The sequence below is a fragment of the Danio rerio genome, chromosome 7 (assembly GCF_052040795.2).
Source record: "Danio rerio strain M-AB ecotype USA chromosome 7, GRCz13ab, whole genome shotgun sequence".
Classification (NCBI taxonomy): domain Eukaryota; kingdom Metazoa; phylum Chordata; class Actinopteri; order Cypriniformes; family Danionidae; genus Danio; species Danio rerio.
In genome coordinates this window covers 73,272,795-73,295,442 of record NC_141027.1, presented here as the reverse complement: position 1 = coordinate 73,295,442, position 22,648 = coordinate 73,272,795, and the positions used below count along the sequence as shown (strand labels likewise).

The 22,648-nt window shown below is 34.2% G+C and overlaps 1 protein-coding gene across 3 annotated transcripts in view; it reads right to left on the bottom strand.

Annotated features, from left to right (window-relative positions):
* The window catches only part of sbf2 (SET binding factor 2), a 288,968-nt gene that overhangs the window by 148,554 nt on the left and 117,766 nt on the right, over positions 1-22,648 (bottom strand). For all 3 annotated transcript variants that reach the window (XM_087262128.1, XM_087262129.1, XM_087262130.1), the window contains exons 8-14: positions 16,201-16,309; positions 15,999-16,112; positions 12,197-12,274; positions 11,818-11,931; positions 6,095-6,223; positions 4,185-4,283; positions 1,083-1,287 (exon numbers count right to left, since the gene is read on the bottom strand). In XM_087262128.1, coding sequence (XP_087118254.1) covers positions 1,083-1,287; positions 4,185-4,283; positions 6,095-6,223; positions 11,818-11,931; positions 12,197-12,274; positions 15,999-16,112; positions 16,201-16,309 — 848 coding nt within the window. The remainder of the gene's footprint in view (positions 1-1,082; positions 1,288-4,184; positions 4,284-6,094; positions 6,224-11,817; positions 11,932-12,196; positions 12,275-15,998; positions 16,113-16,200; positions 16,310-22,648) is intronic.

The window sequence follows — 22,648 nt, the reverse complement described above, 5'->3', positions numbered from 1 at the left end:
GACAGTCCATGCGCAGAGCGCAATACGCAGGGCGCAAATGCTTTCAGGGCGTGTCAGAACGCAGTTTTGCTAATTTAAGGACGGGAAAATCTGTTTTGCGCCATGGCACATGTTCTAAAAGGGTTGAGCTTATTTTCTTAATGAGTTATAGGTGTGTTTTGAGAATAAACCAATTAGAGTCTCATCTCCCATTCCCTTTAAGAGCCAGCTGCGTCGCGAAAAGCGCATTTGCTATTTACAGGACGTAAATTAAGTCTAAGTGGAAAAACTGAGCATTTCCCTAGCAAACAGTAAACAGTTGACAGTTTTTTTAAAAGAAAACTGTTAAACAGAGCATCTACTGCGTGAGAATGAGAGATAATGGATCTACTTTCACTTTCGCTCTTGGATAGGGAAACCTTTACGCACAGACATCAATTAGCCTATAAATAATTAATTTTGTTTGTTAAGCGCAAATATTTGTTTCAAAACTATTTCTAAATTCAGTTCTAATTTCAAGCAAACGAATAAATGAACAAAATAACGAAGTGTGTGAGTTATATCCTAAAACACATGCTGTGCCCCATATGGTCTAAAACCTGCAGGTGGGCAAATCTAAGCTTGTTTTTAATAAAACAAATATAAATATGGATATAATAAATAATACTGCTAATAATAATAACATTAAACTAAAGCAAATTGTTATGAATGAACTGAAAAAGCCTCCCGAGATGAAGAAGACATAAAGCAGTGGTTTTTCATATTTATGTAGGCTAGAAAATAATGTTTTTTGTAATATTTTAATCCTTTATATTTATATCCTATATCTATTCTTATTATATCCTATATATATCCTTAATATTTAAATAAATGCATTGGCTATTTAAAACTGTTTTTTTATATTCTAAATGCAGATTTTGTCATTGTTTTGTACCGCACTAGCTTACAGATATTGTTAGGGATAAAATAATTATACAAACATCTAAAAAAAACATTATTTTATTTTCACTGATCCTTTAAAAGAGACAGAAGCACAGGAGTTATAAACCTTAAAATATACACAAATACACCGTATTTAGGGCCTTGTTATATAATTTACTCACCCACAGGGGGTCCGGCGGGCACCACACATTTCTTCTCAGGACGGGTACTAACGGGGGCACTGTGCTGCTTGGCCAGGCCCTCCTGAATCAACTCCTCCACCCGTTCCTCCTCCAACATGGGAAACGGCACCACATGCACCCGGAGGTGAGAGCCCTCAGTGGGACGGGGTACTTTTTGAAAGGCCATGTGAGGGTTTGGGTTCTCCTATAGGATGCACGAAAGTACAAGAGTCTAAATTTAAGCTTTTGTGATATTTTCAAGGTGAGTTACTTATTGTTTTTCCACGTAATATTTGGTAAAAAATGTGTTAACACTTTATTTTGATGATCCATTTGAGTATTAGTAGACTGTCAGCTTAATATCTGCTGATACTGCTCCTTTAACAGACATTTAACTGACTATAAGAACTTTGCAATTACATCTTAACATACACTAAATCTAACCCCAACCCTAACCCCAACCTAACAGTCTACTTATAATCTAATGAGAATTAGTTGGCATGTAGATGCAATGTAACTTAAATTCAACTAACGGACCATCAAAATATAGAGCGACCAAGAATTCACATTAGTATTGCTGTTGAACCATTAATCATCATTGAATCCAACTTAAAATAAGGGTTTCTATTAACATAATACATGCATGAGTGCTGTATATTTATTATGCATACCGACACACACATACATAAAATACACAAAAATAATAAAAACAAAAAAACACTTTAGTTTAGGTCACAATGCAGTGTATTAACAAACCATTAATTAGCACTATTAGCTTAATAAACTACGAATGAGCTATTTATTAATAGTTAATAAGGTAGAAGTTGTGGTTAGGTTTTGGGTAGATCATACTTTATAACATCTAATGAACAGTTAATATCTTAATAATATGTAGTCAACAAGCCAGTAGTTAATATTTACATTGTATGTGTGTGTGTGCGGACTGTGCAAATGTATTATGTATACATATTAAATACATAAATGGAGGCATATATTTGAGAAAATCCTTATATATATATATATATATATATATATATATATATATATATATATATATATATATATATATATATATATATATATATATATATATATATATATATGATACAAATTGGATATAAATTAAAATATCTATGTTACAAAATTGTTTAGTATAGTTTTGTTTAGTAGTTTAGTATGTGTGTGTGTGTGTGCGTGTGTGTGTGTCACATATTCATAATAAATACTGTATATACAGTTGACACTAGAAGTTTACATACACTCTAAAAAAGGAACACAACCATTTATGAAATTGTCTGAAGGTAAATCATACTAAACTATTTTAGTTCCGTTAGGATTACCTAAATCATTTACATTTGCTAAATGAAGGAATAATGAGAGATTTTTTTTCTTTGAGAATGTTGTATTATTTCTAGACAGTCAAAAGTTTACATACGTTTCCTTGGTATTTTTTCAGCTTTGCTTTTAAACTGTATAACTTTGGTCAAATGTTTTGGGTTTCCTTCCACAAGCTTCTCACAATACTTTGAAGGAATTTTGGCTCATTCCGCCTGACAGAATTGGTGTAACCGAGTCAGATTTGTTGGCTGTCTTGCTCGCTCTAGCTTTTTCAACTCTGCCCACAAATTTTCTATAGGATTGAGATCAGGGCTTTGTGATGGCCACTCCCAAACATTCACTCCGTTGTCCTTAAAGCACATTTGAACTAATTTGGCAGTATGCTTAGGGTCATGGTCTGTTTGGAAGACTCATTTGTGGCCAAGTTTTAATTTCCTGTCTGATGTCCTAAGATGTTGCTTCAGTATTTCTTCATAATGTTCTTTCTTCTTGATGCCATCTATGCTGTTAGGTGGACCAGTCACTCCTGCAGCAAAACAGCCCCACAACATGATTCTGCCACTCTCATTTTTCACAGTTGGGATGGTGTTCCCAGGTTTGTAAGCTTTCCTTTTTGTCCTCCTAATGTAACTTTGGTCATTATGACCAAACAGTTCAATCTTAGTTCCACAGGACGTCTTCAAAAACATTTCCCAGTGTAATTTAGCAAATTGTAATCTGGCTTTTTTTTTTTGTTGATTCTGGCATGTTGATTTTCCCATGTTATAACACAAGGAAACAGTGTGTTTGAGGTTTTCCTTAAATACTATTCTACAGTTGTGCCTCCGATTAACTCAAATGTTGTCAATTAGCCAATCAGAAACTTCCAAAACCTTGACACCATCATCTGAGCTTTTTCAGAGGCATAATAATCTTATTGTATGTAAACTTGACTTTCAAAAAAATCTCTCATTAATCTGCTATTAAGCATAACAGAAACAAATTTGATAATCCTAACTTACCTAAAAGAGAAAAAGTTTAGTCACATTAAAAATCTGACATTTTAAAAATGGTTATGTGCCTTTTTATACAGTGTGTGTAAACTTCAGGGTTCAACTGTATAATACACACACACCAACACGCACGCATGCACACATGCACGCACACACACACACACACACACACACTCACTCACTCACACACACTCACACGCTCAAACTATGTTAAAAGAATCTATTATGTTGTGTTGAATGTGTTGAATGCAATTAATCTTCGCCCAGCACTAATATTTATACAGAATAGGTATTACATGCAAAGATATTATACATAAATATTAGATCTGAGCATATTAACATGTTATTGTTGCATTAACGCAATTATGCAACTGATTTAACACAATTAATTAATGCCAACACTTATTTCAATGCAAGTTAACACAGATTTTATATTACTTTAAAAATCCACTGCTTGGCTCTGAACACACACAAAGAGGTCACAAGTGATTGAGTGCTGAACACTGGCGAGGAATAGACATCATCACAGACCTCAACCAATGAGAACATTTGGGGTGGGCTCATTTTCAATCTCCTTGATGCCCACATTATTAAATATGAGCACACTGTCTTTCGCTCCCATTGAAACAAATGAGCTGTTTTGACACTTTAGCTAGCAGCGGTGTTACAATAACACTTCTCGCATCAACAAGCTTATAAATGGTCAGTGGAGGCCAATGAAGTTCTCAAACACCTGACGGAAGGGACATGAGAATCAGCGTCATGTGCTTACGTTTTTGTAAAGCTGCTCGGACAGCTCCCTCAAGCGCTTCTGGAGTTTGACCAGGTTCTCGTCTTCATCCTTAAAGCAGTCGACGTCTAAGGCCACCAGCTACAGAACAGAAACAAAGCCATTTGATGAAGAAAGTGATGAATCTGTGGTAACACTGTGCACAAGAAATCAGACTTTCCACCTGTAATTGATTTAGCATTGCCCTGAACAATAGCTGGAATTTCGCTCAGCTCCACTGAGTCACGCATGTATTATCTTCCTCCTGTGGAATGATGTTACTTAGTAGGGGAGTAAATATTTGCTCTAACAATTATTCGATCCGATTACAGTTGTTTACTGGACCAGGCGATACAGTGCATGCTCACTAATTTCATTTAGATGTCGTCAGAATTTTTTAATAGCACAAATTATAAAATTCTTACACATACAGGTCAGAATTATTAGCCCCCCTTTGATTTTTTTTTTCTTTTTTAAATATTTTCCAAATAATGTTTAACAGAATAAGGAAATTTTCACAGTATGTCTGATAATATTTTTTCCTTCTGAAGAAAGTCTTATTTGCTTTATTTCGACTAGAAAAAAAGCAGTTTTTAACTTTTTAAACGCCATTTTAGGGAAAAAATTATTGCCCCTTTAAGCTTTGATAGTAATTTATCCTTTAATAGTGTACAAATAAAATAAACAGGGAGGCTAATAATTCTATCTTCAACTGTACGTTAGTTATTGCTTATTTTTATTTTTCAACCAATTCTTCTGCTTAATAACTTCAGCATGTTTGTGTCCTAATTTCATAGTGTGAAAATAATAGTAGTGCAAGACCGGTTTAGCTTCTTGTTTATTTATATTTTGGATCTTTAGAAAAGATTTACTGTTGAAAAACTTTCTTTTTTAAATGGTGTTGCATGATGTTTTTTGCATTTTTAAAGTATAATTTTATACAAATACTACCCTAATATATAGTTGAATATAGTTATAACAAGGAACATGGTAAATAAAAAAACTTAGTATAGCCGATTGAATAAAAAAGACAACAACAACAACAACAATCTAATTGAGTTATTAAAATAATCGCTAGTTGCAGGCCTAATGAATAATGCATTTTTTTCAATTGTCCTCCTTATGCTGAGTTTAGACTGCATGATTTTAGCCCTGATTTTGACTCGCCGATTTTGAGAAATCGCAGACAAATGCCTGAAATCACAGGCAAATCGGTGTTCGTGCACGTAAGTGACAACCACACAGTATGAACTATCAAAGACGCTAAATATCTGCTAAATATCTGGAGCTGTCGGCGATTCAAATCACGTCATGCGAAATAAGTTGTGACTGAAAATAACATCAGCGAACACTTACAGCCAATGAGAGAGCAGCATTCACTAGTGTGTGTATCTGCTGGCCAGCGGGAGGATGGAGGAGAAGTTAAAAGCGCTCATTTTTGGTTTATTTGGACCCAAAAATTGCAGGAAAACTAGAATAAATATGACAGCAGCATCCGTGTCGGTTTAACGTGCCATCTAAGCAATATCAAAACCAGTCGATAAAGAAAAAAAGTCAAGGAGAAATTGCTAATTCCCTTCAAAATTTCAAAAAAGCTAAAGGCTTCTTTCTTATTATGTAGTTAATAACAAAATACATACTACTGGACCTCGCGTTGTTTACAGTTCTATGTTATGTTTTCAGTTCTCACGTGTTTGGTTGTGAGATGTAGTTTGGACAAAGTTGTTGGCGATTCTCCTTTTGTTAAGTCATGCAGTGTGAAACCCCCTGTTGCCGATCCATCTTGCAGTGTAAACAAAGCAGCGATGAAATGCTAGCCCAGATAGTCATGCAGTGTGAAAACATCTGTGACACGACTACTTTGAAAATCATGCAGTCTGAGCTTGGCATTAGCTAATAAAGAAGCACTGCACCTCATCGAACAAATCGCAGGCCCTGTATGGAGGTCCCCGTTCAGACACGAATCCCGCGAAGGCCATGCCATCCAACACCTTGGTCAGGAAGTCGTTTTCTATTAGGCCCCGCTGGCCCAGGAAGGCAGCCTGGTGAGGGTGAAAAACAAAACAAAAGTTAGCGATCAAACTAAAATGCTTCAAATCAAGAAGTCGAGTTTGAGAGATTTAACACAAATCAACATCCAGAGGAAACAAAGTCAGAAGTCTATTGTTTCTAGATCAAATATGGTTGTGGCTGGAAGTTAACAAGAATTATTTACATTATTTATAAAATTATGTTATTAAATTACCCAATAAATTGTATTTTTAACGTAAGACTGGCCGATAAAATCTGTATCGATATATATTGACCTAACAAAATTGTCAATATTGATTAAAAAAAGATTCGGTATAAAGCGCTTTAGTTTTATTAAATTATGGCTGCTGAGCCGTGCCTGGGAAGCAATGCCAATAAGCTTAGGGTGTGTGTTTGTCATTTCAAATGGAGGTGCGCGGCTTGCATCTTCCATAACCACTTACAGAATATACAGATTATTTTGCTTGTCTTAAGGAAAAATTTGATTTGTTTTGACATTATTTTTAAAGACAAGACCATATGTTTTGCTTGTTTAGAAAATGCTTCATTTTTTTAGACATTTCAACAAGGAACAAGACAAAAACTCATGAAAAGCATGTTATTATTTTACAGTGGGGGTGTTCATTTGAATGAAACATTTATAAACCTGAATGTGATTTTGTACATGCTTATGACAACTGTCATTAAGTATCAGTGACTCAGTTATGTTATTTTAAAAGCAAAGATAACATTAAGATTTTTATAAGAACCCGACATAACCAAAAGAAAGCATTTTTTTGCAGTGTACACCACTTACAGATTATTTTGCTTGTTTTAAGGAAAAACACTTAATTTCAACTTAATATTTCACAAAACCTGTCAATTAATAAAAATCCTTAGGGGGCTAATAATGTTGTCCTTAAATTGTTTAAAAAAAAAAAAAAAAAAGACTTTTTCCAGAAGAAAAAATATTATATGAAATACTGTGAAAAATTTCTTGCTCTGTTAAACATAATTTGGGAAATATTTAAAAAAGAAAATCCACAAGAAGGCGAATAATTGTGACTTTAACTGTATATCAAATGAGATGGACATATGTGTGATTTAAACAGATCCCCCCACAGCATTAGCCAGTACTCAAAGAAAAATTTGCCAGGCATCATGTTTATGACAGATTTATGACAAACTATGATGTATTTGGTTATGTCAGGTTGTCATAAAAATCTCAATGTCACCTTTGCATTTAAAATGACACAACTGAGCAGTTGTCATTTATTGACAGCTGTCATAAGCATGTACAGAATCACATTCAGGTTTATGAATGTCTCATAACAGTCGTATGAACACCCCACTCCAAAAAAGAATGAAAAAAATGTTTTTCTTGGAGTTTTTGTCTTGTTTCTTGTCCAAATATCTAAAATGTATTCAATAAAGAAGCATTTTCTAGACAAGCAAAAAATATGGTCTTGTTTTCAGAAATAATATCAAAATAAAGTGAGTTTTTCCTTGAAATAAGCTAAATAATCTGACAACGGGGTAAGCAAAATAATCTTATTTCAAAGCGAAAACAAGATTATTTTTCTTACACCACTAACAGACTATTTTGCTTGTTTTAAGTAAAAACACTTAATTTTAACTTACTATTTCTGAAAACAACCTGTCAGTTAATAAAAATCCTTAGGAGGCTAATAATATTGACCTTAAAGTTGATAAAATCAGCTTTTATTCTATTCAAAACAAAACAAAAAAGACTTTCTCCAGAAGAAAAAATACTATATGAAATACTGTGAAAACTTTCTTGCTCTGTTAAACATCATTAGGGAAATATTTGAAAGAGAAAATCCACAAGAGAGCGAATAATTGTGACTTTAACTGTATATCAAATGAGATGGACATATGTGTGATTTAAACAGATCCCCCCACAGCATTAGCCAGTACTCAAAGAAAAATTTGCCAGGCATCATGTTTATGACAGATTTATGACAAACTATGATGTATTTGGTTATGTCAGGTTGTCATAAAAATCTCAATGTCACCTTTGCATTTAAAATGACACAACTGAGCAGTTGTCATTTATTGACAGCTGTCATAAGCATGTACAGAATCACATTCAGGTTTATGAATGTCTCATAACAGTCGTATGAACACCCCACTCCAAAAAAGAATGAAAAAAATGTTTTTCTTGGAGTTTTTGTCTTGTTTCTTGTCCAAATATCTAAAATGTATTCAATAAAGAAGCATTTTCTAGACAAGCAAAAAATATGGTCTTGTTTTCAGAAATAATATCAAAATAAAGTGAGTTTTTCCTTGAAATAAGCTAAATAATCTGACAATGGGGTAAGCAAAATAATCTTATTTCAAAGCGAAAACAAGATTATTTTTCTTACACCACTAACAGACTATTTTGCTTGTTTTAAGTAAAAACACTTAATTTTAACTTACTATTTCTGAAAACAACCTGTCAGTTAATAAAAATCCTTAGGAGGCTAATAATATTGACCTTAAAGTAAAAAAAAATTATAATAAAATCAGCTTTTATTCTATTCAAAACAAAACAAAAAAGACAATTTCCAGAAGAAAAAATATTTTATGAAATACTGTGAAAAATTTCTTGCTCTGTTAAACATCATTAGGGAAATATTTGAAAGAGAAAATCCACAAGAGGGCGAATAATTGTGACTTCGACTGTATATCAAATGAGATGGACATATGTGTGATTTAAACAGATCCCCTCACAGCATTAGCCAGTAAACGAAGGAGAATTTGGCAGGACAAGATGCTCACTTTTGGAGACGTGAAGCATTCCTGTGCTATAATCTCAGCCATGTGGGGTGCTTTTACGAGGGTCCTATTGAAACATTGCCATGGAGACACCGGCCGACACAAACAAAAACAGGTTGGGGGGTGAAATAACACTCGCGAATGCAAGTTTGATACTTTTCATATGGCTCACCGCGAGGACAATCGAGTGTTTTAAACAAAGCGACCGCGATATCATCGGCATGAGCGCTTACGCTAGCACTTCAAAGGCAAAAGACGTGGATGAGGAAAAGCTTGACGCTTATCTGCCGAGTTCATTGAGATTATTCCTTCATTCTCTGGCCGTCTCCCAAACCCGCAGTGTTTATGAAAAGGCAGGTGTTTGTACAAGTGCAGGCTGCCTTGAGTTAAGGTAAGATAAACAATGCTGTGTTTCAAAGCAGTCAGAGTAGCTTGTACTGTGCATAGAATGTGCAATAAGTCTATAACATGACAGGCCGTCAGGTTCAAATGTAAAAAATCAGGTGCATTCAAATAAATTATTAAAGTACAAATGAAATCACAACTAACCATGATGATTTTGCTAGCTCACATTTCTAGTTCTGTGATGAACAATTAATCTGTGAATGTCATTAAGAAAAAATAAAACATGCTTGCCCTTGTAATGTTTAACTGAAATCTGAAAAAGCACTTCCTGTTTGTTTTCAGTTAAACTTTCAGATTAAGTCTGTCCGAGGTTCTGGGCGTGGCTAACATTCTTAACCACGCCTCTCCAGCTGTCAGTTTTGATAACAAACAGAAATGGTGAGGAGGAGGTGTCTGTGGTTGTAATAACTCTTCTAAAGCCCTTTTCCAGATCTTTCTGAATGAAATGCCTACTTTACATCCAATCAGCTCGCAGTAGAAAAAAAACAAGCCACACCCACTGTTCTCTCATTTAATATTCTGTTTCTCTAGGAGCTGCATCAGAATAGAACAGAAAAATGGTCGCAGCTTCCGGTTCATGCGGACTTTAACTCATCGTCAATTTTTGAAAGCAAAATAAAATACATTTATTTAAATTTAAAGTAAACTCCTTTAAATATTCATGTAATACTCCTCATTAAATATTCATTACATGTCATTAAATATTAATCATTATAATATTTTAAAATTATTATTGACATTTTAATGAGAAATCTTTACTAATAAATTCATTTTCTTCCACTGAAAAAAAGTGATGAGAAAATGTTCATGACACAATTATAATGGCCTCATGTTTATGACAGAGTTATGACAAGATATGATGTATTTGGTTATGTCAGGTTGTCATAGACATCTCAAACAATGTCTCCTTTGTATTATAATAACATAACTGAGCGATTGACATTTAATGACATTTATTCATGGTTATTCCTGTTGCATAAACACCCCCACAGTAAAAAAATTGCTTTCCGTAGAGTTTTGTTTTGTTTCTAGTCCAAATATTTTAAAAAATTCTTACATCAAGAAGCATTTTGTAGACAAATATGTTTTTATTTTCAGAAATGTGTCGAAATTAAGTGAGTTTTTCCTTAAAATAAGCTAAATAATCAGTCAATGTGGTAAGCAAAATAATCTTATTTCAAAGTGAGAACAAGATTATTTTTCGTACACCACTTGCAGATTATTTGGCTTGAATTTGTCATTAAAATGTTATGAAATGTCATTAAATATTAATTATGATGGTATAAAATTATTATTGACATTTTAGCAAGGATTTTTTTCACCAATATACTTTTATTCCACAGAAAATAGTGATGAGAAAATATTCATGACACAATTATAATGGCCTCATGTTTATGACAGATTTATGACAAGTTATGATGTATTTGGTTATATCAAGCTGTCATAAAGATCTCAAACAATGTCACCTTTGCATTTAAAATAACACAACTGAGCAATTGACATCTAATAATAGAAGTGTTGTCACGATATTACATTTCGGTACCAATCGGTAACAGTACTGACATTTTAAAAATGTCCATTTCACGCTAACATTTGAGCGCGTTCTTAAACATCGCATTTTAAAGCCTCGTAGATTGCCTGGTCTGTATATGAACAGACATACGAGCGATCGGCTGATGAATCGACTGATCTTCGAAACGCTCCAGTTTCCCTGTATCTGTGGTTACACTCAGTAAACAGCGCTGAGTTTGGTGAACTGATGACCTTCATGGCCAATCACAGTCATTTCTGTTGAGTACGTGAACACAATGGCAAATCTGCGCCGTTTAAGAATGTGCTCAACAGAGCTCACGTGTTAGCGGGAAAAGGATGTTTTAAAAATTTCAGTAGTGACAGTTGCCGTAAGCATGTACAAAATCGCATACGTGATTATAAAGGTTTCATAGCAGTCGTATGAACACCCTCAAAGCAACAATGCTTTCTTAGTTTTGGTCTTGTTTCTAGACTAAACGTCTAGACAAGCAAAAATATGACCTTGATTTTTAGAAATATGTCAAAATTGAGCAAAAACTATATTTTTCTTATACCATTTGTTGATTATTTTACTTGTCTTAAGGAAAAACACACTTAATTTCGACTTATTATTTCTGAAAACAAGAGAATATTTTTGGCTTCTCAAGAAAATGCTCCTTGATTTAAGAATTGTTAGATATTTGGACAAGAAACAAGCCTAAAACCTTAAGTCAGAATAGTGTTTATGGCAGTGTTCTTTAAAGTAAACTGTAACAGCAAGAAGATCCTTCTCAAACAGTCATTCTGCAAGCATTTGAGACATGTTGCACAGATTTACTGGAGCAATCTGGCATGATAACAGTAATCACTGCTGCTCTGCGAATCAGCTTTAACATTCTAAAGTTGCAGATCATCAGCCTCTTCTCACCTTGTGAAAGTGAATCACGGGTTCGGAATGGATGCGAATGAGCTGCAGACAGGACCTGTAGCCCTGGAAGAGTTGTGCAAACAAGCGCAGGAAGACGGCCCTCACCTCCTTATCCTGTCCGAAACAAGAAAAGGCCAGAATAGAAGGGACTGAGAAGCATTCCAGATACACATATGAGGATGGAGTAAGTCAGACTGAGCATTTTCGTGCATCTCAAAATAACCTGCGAACGTGATGGGAGTTCAAACTCCTTTAATGAACAGATATGTCAGACACCCCCAAGACTCAATATAGGAGACTCCCCGAGTGTTCAGACACACATTCCACTGACAGTAAGATTGTAAAAGTAAAAAAAATAAGAGACCTTCGATGATCTTACCAGCAGTTTGAGGTTGGATGGAGCAGAACGAGGGGGTGGGAAGGCATTATCTGCTCCTTCCAGATCTGGGTGCAAAACCTGCAGACATAGGAGGTATTTAGAGTGAGGTAATATCCTGCTATCAGTGGGAAGAAGGCAAATGGTACAAATATAGATTTAGGAATGTCTCAGAGTTGTATTAAAAAAAATCATTACTTAATAACAGCACAAGAGGCTGTCTATGTTGAAAGTGCAGATTAGCTAATGAGAAAGATAGCATGTGGGTGTCCATCACCCTGTTAATGTGCATTCTGTAGTATCGCTTGGAAAACAAGCCAAAATTCTGATAAAAATGCCTTAAAAGGTATATATATATATTTTTTTTTTCAAAAAATGATTTCCAAACCTATAAAGCTGCTCTAACAACATGATAGAAAAACAGCCATTTGATAATGTAGTTTAATGTGAGGTACAGGTGAAAATCTTTCCCTCCCCTGCACTTGTCAATTATTCACTATTTCAACCACATATGTAAAGTAAACCAATACAATGTTTCTGTTATTAATCAAATCCCATTCTAGCAAAAACTAAAAATCACATTAAAAAAACATTCACAAACAAATCAAAAGCAATGCTATAAAAACTAAATCAAATTGAAAAAAAAAATAAAATATATATATACATACAAAAAGGCGTATTAAACTTAAGTGTTATTTTCATGGTTTTAAATGACATTTGTAAAAAAAAAAGTAAAAAAAAGGCCAAAACGATTTAAAAAAAAAAGAAATAAAATTAAAAAATCTAGTAAAATTGAAAAAAGTGGTTTATATAGACAAAACGCATATTTAGTGCTTGTTTTTTCCATATTTTTTATTTTTCATAGTTTTAAATGACCTCATTAAAATAAAATAAATATTATATAAATTATATATTATAATGTTATTACAAAAAACTAAATATCAAAATTAAATCAAGAAACTAATTTCTTAAAAAAATCTAATAAAAAAACAATATATATACATAAAGCATATTAAATGCAAGTGTTACCATCATAGTTTTAAATGACATTTGTAAAAAATAAGACCAAAATAAATTACAATTATAATATTATCACAAAAAAATTTAATATTAAAATTACAATTTTTTGAAAGATATAATAAAACAAAAAAGTATTTTTTATATAATGAATGCAACAATTATTTTCATTGTTTTAAATTACTTCAGAAAAAATAAAAAGCCAAAATGAATAATTTTTAAAATAAAAATCTTAATTAAAAAAAGTGATTTTCATACATGAAAAAAGCTTATTAAATGCAAGTGTTATTTTCACTGTTTTAAATGGCATTTAAAAAAAAATAAAAGGCCAAAATAAAATACAATTATAATATAACGACAAAAAAAAAAAAAAAAAAATTATATATATATATATATATATACATATATATATATATATATATATATATATATATATATATATATATATATATATATATACATATATATATATATATACATATATATATATATATACATATATATATATATATATATATATATATATATATATATATATATATATATATATATACATATATATATACATATATATATATATATATATATATATATATATATATATATATATATATATATATATATATATATATATATATACACATGTATATATATATATATATACGTATATATATATATATATATATATATATATATATATATATATATATATATATATATATATATATATATATATATATATATATAATGAAACTAATTTTTGAAAAATTGAATAAAATTGAAAAAAAGTGATTTACATTCACAAAAAGCACATTTAATGCACTAAAAGTGCTATTTTTATATTTTTAAATCACTTCAGTAAAAATAAAAGGCCAAAAAATACAATTATAATATTATTACAAAAAAATTAAAATTGAAATTAAATTTAAAAAAAAAGATTTCAAGATTTAAATACATAAAAAGCACATTAAATGAAAGTGTTATTTTCATATTTTTAAATCACTTCGGTAAAAATAAAAGGCAAAAATAAATTATAATTATAATAATAATACTAAAGATATTTTTAAAATGTTCATTATTTGATAAAAAACATATATATTTTAAAATGTTTAGAAAAAAAATACCGCTGCATTACACTTACTGTTAACATGATTTTATATTTTTGTAAATATAATAAATCACAATTTTTTTGGTCACAATTTATTAGTTTAACCTCTTTAAATCAAGTGCTATTTTGGGTTTTCCGCCTGGATTTACACAAATTCAAAAGCTTCCGAAATCGATACCATGGAGTGGGGCTGTGTGTATAGCACCTTTAAGCAGTGTGTCAATCAACTGCTGTCAGTGAGCCAGTGCGCAAAGCCGGTATAGACATAACCTAAAGCAAGTTCAAATTATAAATATTTCTTTAACGATACTCATCGAAAATTAATTTAATCTTACCCCGCGAAGAGAATTTTTAGTTGCAGCATAAAGACATCAGGGCACTCTAGAGCCCTGCAATACTTTGTAATAAAATAACGTTCTTAATAGTTTTTCTTTTCATTCTAGAAAACCGTTTTCGGAATATTTTGTTTATTAAAGAACACAAGAACCGAATCGGAAAAATATCAATTCTGCTCAGAGTGAAACGTTTGGATTATTATTTTTTTTTTTCACTTTTAACGGGCAACTATGGTGAAAAATCTACTTTTCAAACTGTTTGGACAGACATGTGTGTAAGTATAGTGTATAGACCGTCATATTGGGGTGATATAAACACACCCAGTCCTTTTTTTTCAATTTAACAACATAAAAACAGTGGACCAATTGGAGGGGTTTTCAAACCGACTGCAACTTTACGTAGGAGAGCGTCCCCCCCGCCCACGAATATTGATTGACAGCCTCGCGTCACGATCATATCCTCAGTTTCTTGTTTCACGTCCGCCATTTTTAGCGTGTGAGTCAAAGCGATGTCACTACAGGAACACCCTTGCTCTCTTTTTAGATGAAAGGCTCCTTGGGCTCAACACAAGATCAATATTCTCCACATTATCGCTCTAATCGGAATTATTGCTTGTACCTTTTGCGTGATGCGGCGTAGTGCATTTCAAGGTTCTGCGCTTGGGTTTCTGTCAGGGTGCACGCGGCGGAGCTTCGGGTTAGCGGCTCGGCAGCCGCGACGCTGTTGTGTTTGCCCTGTGTTTGGAGTTCTGGAATGCGTGGCGCGACGATTCGGGACACTTCATGTTTCTGCCGCGCCATTGAGAGTGTCTGGTGTGCCGTGTCGTGGTGCATTCGGTGACTAAGTCAAAGTTAATTGAGTGTGTGTTGTTTTCAGCTCGCCACTTGTACACCGAGACTATACAAACTATACAAAGACAATGATTTTGTACTCTCTGCTTGGTCTGTGTCCGAGTCGTACATGTACGGCTGAATGCTCATCCTAGCTAGCTTAGCTTAGCTTCTCTCTATCTGTCTGTCAGCCTGTCTGTTGCAAACACAGACCGCGGGAGCTCTAGGCTCCGCCCCCTTGTTAGGTTGGACGGGAAGCCGAAACTAATTTTCATGTGAAGCAACACACCCCTAAAACAGCAAACTGTGTAAACGCCCCTAACATGACACTTTTGAACACATTAAAATAAAAACATCTGAACTGTGTGTTGAACTGAACCTAAACTGGCACACTCAGAAGAACCATAATATTAATATTAAATCATAAAAAAAGGGGTAAACTATGTGCCCTTTAAGCCCTGAGAAAAACACCATACAACAACGTGAGTGTGCAACATGTATTTTTTGTCGTTACCATGAACAGTGCTTTTTGAGTGTTGTGCAACAGGGGTTCAGGAAGCTGTGAAAGGTGGATACACTCTGGTATTTTTATCGTTCCTCCATCAAGGTCAGCAATGATCACATCGAGCTGTAAACAGAAACCAAAACCCAATCAGAAATCCCCGAATGAATGACGGAGCAGCACTGAAAAATGTGTCTTTTCTGCAAGGCCTCACCAGCTCCTGGATCTCGCTCTGGAACATGGAGTGAACGCCGATGATGAAGGGTGTAGGAGAACTCAACACCTCCAACAGGCGGGACGGGAGGACAGGAATGTAAGGGTAGCTGCGGTCCAAAGCAGAGTTAAGCAACCGCAAACATCACTTCAAGTAATCAGCAGATGTCCGCATCAGACTGTTCTCATTACATACCGAACTCGAAAATAGAACACACTGTTGCAAAAGAGCCTAAAAATAGACCTTTTAAACAAACCAAAAAAATTACTTATCATTTCTGAACACATTAATTCTGGCTTTTTTTGTGGAGGGTTCGTTTAACTGGATTCAGCAGCTGTTTTAGTTTTGTATGCAATGCACTTAGATTGAACTTGAATTTTTTATTTGAATTTATTTATTGGCTAATTATGTTGCTGAAGAATTAATATGTTATTGATTTTGTAATTATGGTTATATATACACTACCGGTTAAAAGTTTGAGGTCAGTAGGATTTTTCACCAAGGCTGCATTTACTTCATCAAAAATACAGTAAAAATTGTACAATTGTGAAATGTTATTACACTGTAAAATAACCGTTCAAAGGTAGTTTATAATTTACTGTAATCATTTATTCCAGTGATTTTAATGATGAATTTTTAGCTTCATTACTCCAGGCTTTAGAGTCACATGATCCTTCAGAAATCCCTATAGCAAAATAGGCAAGTAATAATAGTAATTATTATTGTTGTTATTATCATAAATATAATTATTATTAATGGTAATAGTAGTCAAAGCAATAAAATACAATAAGAAAGCAGTTATTTAAAATAGTAATAAATATTATTATTATTATTTACATTTGATAAATGCCGCCTTGATTAACAGAATAATTTTCTTAATTTTTTTTTTTTTTTGTTAGGGTGCTTTCACACCTGCACTTTTGTTTCGGAACGTATCTCGTTTGCCCATTTAGCGCGGTTCGATTGGCATATGTGAACAGGGCAATCGCGCTCTGTTCCGCGCCAAAGTAATCGCTCCGAGATCGCTTGAATGAGGTCGTCTCGGCTCGATTGAAACGAACCCTGGAGCGGTTCGATTGCAGTGAGAAAGCGATCCGATCCGAGCGTGGTTATATCACAGTGTTTTATGGATATGTAATAGGCTTACGGCTATATGAAGAGAGAATTATGAGTAGGGCGGGAAGTTTCGCGAGTCTCCGGATGCCCGCAAACGAGTGATGATCTCCCGGTAATCTCGCGTCTCCCTCCCAGTCCTCAAATAGGCATCTTCGCGCACCCTTCTCACCCCTCCCCACCGCGTCTCTCCTCAGACACGTCACGCGCGCGCACCCTGTCAATCACCACCAAACCACCACCTCTCCTGACAGCTGAGCGGGATGCTGCAAAATAAACCCTGACACTGACCAATGTAAGGAGAGTTTCCCCGCACGTGACTTGTTTTAGCTCTTTTGGTCCGATTAGAAACTTTGCAGTGTGAAAGCGAACCGCTCCAACAGCAAAGAGCAACAATGTTACAATTTTAATCTCTGTTTCGGAACAACTGAATCGATTCACAGGTGTGAAAGCACCCTTAAACTGACCCCTTACTTTTGATCAGTAGTTTTATATCAGTAACAACTCAACTTGACTATGGTGGCACAATATTAAAAATAAACGAACCTTGGGATTTTTCATTTTTCGGCGATGTACTATATAATGCGATATGAATACAATCATGTACGTCAGGTGACTTGAACAGCTCGATTTGGAAAGAATTGATGATTTTCAATTAAATGGAATGATTCTGTTGAGGACCCTTTCTGGATAAAATAAAACAATTTGCACACAATAAAAATGCAGTAAACAGTGTATTATGGTCTTCTGAAGACTCTAACAGTAGTCCAAGTTCTCTAACAGCCATACTAAATTTTACTTTATGAGAATGAAGATATTAGTGTTATCTACCAGTTAGAAATTAGCCGATTCGTTGAGTGGTGCGATATAAATGAGCTAAAAATAAATACTAAGAAAACAGAAGAGATGATATTTGACCCAAAGTGACCATCGTCAAGTGGTTGTTCATGACCATCCTATCACTCAGTCAGAAACCTATAAGTACCTGGGCATTTACATCGGCAGTTCTTTTACATGGAAAATGCACATTGAGTGGGTTTGTTCTTGTTTACACCAGAGATTGTCTTTTTTATGGAGGTTGCGTCTATTTGGAGTTAACAAAAAGCTCATGATGTTGTTTTATAAAGCAGTTCTTAAAAGCATTGTTAGACATGGTATCACAGTGTTGTTTGGCAACCTATCTGTTTAGTGTAAATCTAAGCTGATGCATCTCTTAAAGACAGGATGGGAAATTATTGAGCAGGAAGAATATTTTAATCCTCAAGTTTTACATGAGAATTGTGTCCTCAATCAGGATTGTGAACGATCCAACTCATTTTTTGTTTCCACATTATGAACTGCTTCCCTCTGGTAGAAGATATAGGGCCCTAGCATACACCCAGCGCAATGTGGTGGAAGGTGCGACGCAATTGTTGTTTGCTAGTTTCAGCTTGGCGCAAGAGTCGTTTTGATGTTTTGCGCCACGCTGTTTAAATAGCAAATGCATTTGCGCTCAAAAGTGCACCCATAGGCGTTCTGGTCTAAAAAGGGAGGCGTGTTGAAGTGTATTGCTGGCGCAATTTTGAGAAACTATAATAGATTTTTCAATAGACCAGAACAAAGCCGGTCTATTGTCCAGCACAGAGCACGTTAGTTGTGCACCTGGGTTACACACTGCTTAATACACACAAGATGTAGAGCAATACACAAATATCTTTACACATGAAAAACAATTAAAACATTAAGGATATATAGGATATAATAAGGATATATATAGGATATAAATATAAAGGATTAAAATATTACAAAACATATTATTTTCTAGCCTACATAAAAAATCTCAGGAGGCTTTTTCAGTTCATTCATAACAATATGCTTTTGTATAATGTTATTATTATTAGCAGTATTATTTATTATATCCATATTTATATGTGTTTTATTGAAATCAAGCTTAGATTTGCCCACCTGTCAGGTTTTAGACCATATGGGGCATTGCATATATATTACGACATAACTTTTTTGAACACATTTGTTTTTTGAACACACTTCAATATTATTTTTCATTTATTCATTTGCTGGAAATTATAACTGAATTTAGAAATAGTTTTGAAAGAAATCTGTTTAACTGTTTTCTTGCTAGTGAAATGCTCAGTTTTTCCACTTACACTGACTTTATGTCATGTAAATAGCAAATGCGCTATGGCGCAACGCAACTGGCTCTTAAAGGGAATGGGACATGAGACTGTAATTGGTTTATTCTCAAAACACACCTATAACTCATTAAGAAAATAAGCTCAACCCTTTTAGACCATGCGCCACGGCGCAAAGCAGATTTTTCCGTCCTTATAGTAGCAAAAGTGGATTCTGACACGCCCTGAATGCATTTGCGCTCTGCACTTTGCGCATGGACCGTCAAAATAGTCCATAGAGTCCCAAAGTGTAGGTTAAACCGTCTAAAGAAATCCTTTGTACCCGTTTCAGTCTGTTTATTTAGCAAGAGTCTATCTTAAGTAGCATTATACATTTTGTAACTGCTGTAATTTGTATTGTTTTTATTGTTTGTTGTTATGGAATGGCTGCAGCAATATGGTGATGCACATAATGAATTTCCTGTCAAGGACACTAAAGTTTACTACTACTACAACTATTACTACTACAGTACTCAGGTAACTGAATAATCCAATATAAAATAATACACTACAAAAAAATGCTTTTTCTTACTAAGAGTCACTAAATTCTCACTAAGTAAGTTTTTCCTTAAAACAAGCAAAATTATTGGCCCACAGGGTAAGCAAAATAATCTTATGTCGAAAGGAAAAACAAGATTATTTTCATGCTTATTCATGCTTTTATCAGCAGCAGGGTGGATTACTGTAATAGCCTCCTCACGGGCCTTCCCAAAAAGACAGTCAGACAGCTGCAGCTCATCCAGAACGCTGCAGCCAGGATTCTGACCAGCACCAGGAAATCAGAGCACATCACACCTGTCCTTAGGTCTTTACACTGGCTCCTAGTTACATTCAGAATAGATTTTAAAGTATTATTACTAGTCTATAAATCACTAAATGGCCTATAGGAGCTCAATATATTACAGATATGCTCACTGAATACAAACCTAACAGATCACTTAGATCTAAAGGATCATTAAAACTTCCAAGAGTTCAGTCAAGGCAGGGTGAATCCACCTCGAGCTACTGCACCCCCTACTGCTGGAATTAGCTTCCAGAAATGATCAGATGTGCTCCAACATTAGGCACATACAAATCAAGACTGAAAACATATCTGTTTAGCTGTGCCTTTACTGAATGAGCACTGTGCTACATCCAACAAATCACACTGTTATGCCTTTCCTCTCTTTTTCAATCTTTTAATACCTGTTTTAACACATTTTCACCTGTTTCTACTGATTATTTCTTTACTTGTTTTTTTATTCATGTTTATGTAATGCATATTGAATTGCCACTGTGTATGAAATGTGCTATATAAATAAACTTGCCTTGCCTTGTCTTGCCTATGTTGCTCGTTTTAAGAAAGAGATCATTTAATTTTTACATATTACTTTTGAAAACAAGACAATATATTAAACTTGTCAAGAAAATCCTTCTTGATTTAAGTATTTTTAGATATTTGGACTAGAAACGAGACAAAAGACCGAAGTAAGAAAAGCATTTTTTTGCAGTTTAGTCTTCAATGTATAATGTCAATTTCTTATGCATGAATGCTTTTAAAATACAATCACAGGCCTCAAAAAAACACATTTAAATAATAATCTTCAGCTTTTTTTTTTTTTTTACTCTGCAGTGACAAAAAACATGTGGTTCCATGTCAACTTTTATCCAGATTTAACATTGCACACCCTGTGACATGACTATTGTGGATGTGCACATTGATATATATGCGGAAATGATACAGTTCAAGTCAGAATTATTAGCCTCGCTTCAATATCTGTTCAACAGAAAGATTTTTTTCAACACATTTCTACATGGAATAGTTTGAATAACTCATTTCTAATTACTGATTTCTTTTATCTTTGCCATGATGACTACATAATATTTTACTAGATATTTTTCAAGATACTAGTGTGGAAATATAAATTTATATCATCTAATTTTAAACGAACAATAATCTACGTATAACTAAAAAGTTATATTCTCTGGTTTTAATTACATCCTTTCATTGACATCCCAGCTAGGAGAGACATTAACTTTTTGTCTTTCTGACTACAGGCTAAGCCAAAGTAATGCAAATTGTCAGTTTCACAGCATAGTTGTGTCTATTGTTTTCTCTTTTCGATCAACTGGTCATCCGGTTTCTGTCTCCAGAACATGATGAGACCAGGCCTGAAAAAGCAGTTTACCCTGCCGACCACAACTCTTAATTTGCATGCTTTGTTTAGCCATATCCCCTCCTCCTAACAGGACAATATAGACAGGACATCTTTGTCTTAATTCAGACTTGTGACAGACTTGTGAAAGAACTTGCAGACTGCGGACCTCTAGTAGGCTCTTGCAGACACATGGACATGTTAGGCCCCGTTTACACTAGTGCGTTTTAGTTTTAAAACGGCGTTGTAGAATGAAATCGATCCGCGTCCACACTCGCGTTTTACCCAGCGTTTCTGAACAGCTCTCTGTCCACACCAAAACGCTAAAAACGCACATCACGTGACCACACACACACTCTCGGGCAAGCGCTCCAGCATTTCTACCCAGATGAGAGCTCTGCTTGTCGGACTGCTCATCAAGCATCTCCCGCTGGATCTAATCTCACTATATTTGCTAAACGTGATATTTCATTCATGTTGTTGTCTTTATCTAACGACATAGGCCAATTCCCTGACTTTGGTCATTGGAATCTATTAATTTACTTGTTCACGGGTAACATGTTTTGGTTAAGCGCAAAGATAAGTTAATGATTAATCCAGGTACATTGACTGGTCGCTTGCCTTTATTTCCTACAATGTATAAACTTATTGTATGTTATACTTTTTATAATTATCGATTAATAAAACTGATATTCAGCAAAAGAGAGGGTGCGTTTCGTATTTTCACTGAAATTGAAAGGAGGCAGTTGTTATCGGCTCCGTTTTGTTATAAATATCCACACAGTGAAGATGACGCTCATAAATGCAGCACGGCGCCTCAACATTTCTGCTGTCTGTTAAGTTGCTAATATTAAAAAGAAAATAGGCAGTTCCTTAAATCGTGTTTACATTTTATTGTTGAGAAAGTGAAACAACGTAGCCAAGGTGATGTGAATGAAGTTATAAAGTACACTGTTCCCTTTGAAGATTTACCCGTGTCCTCGGTATGTTTTCCATATCAAACTGAGAAGAGGGAGACTGCAGCCTTGATCA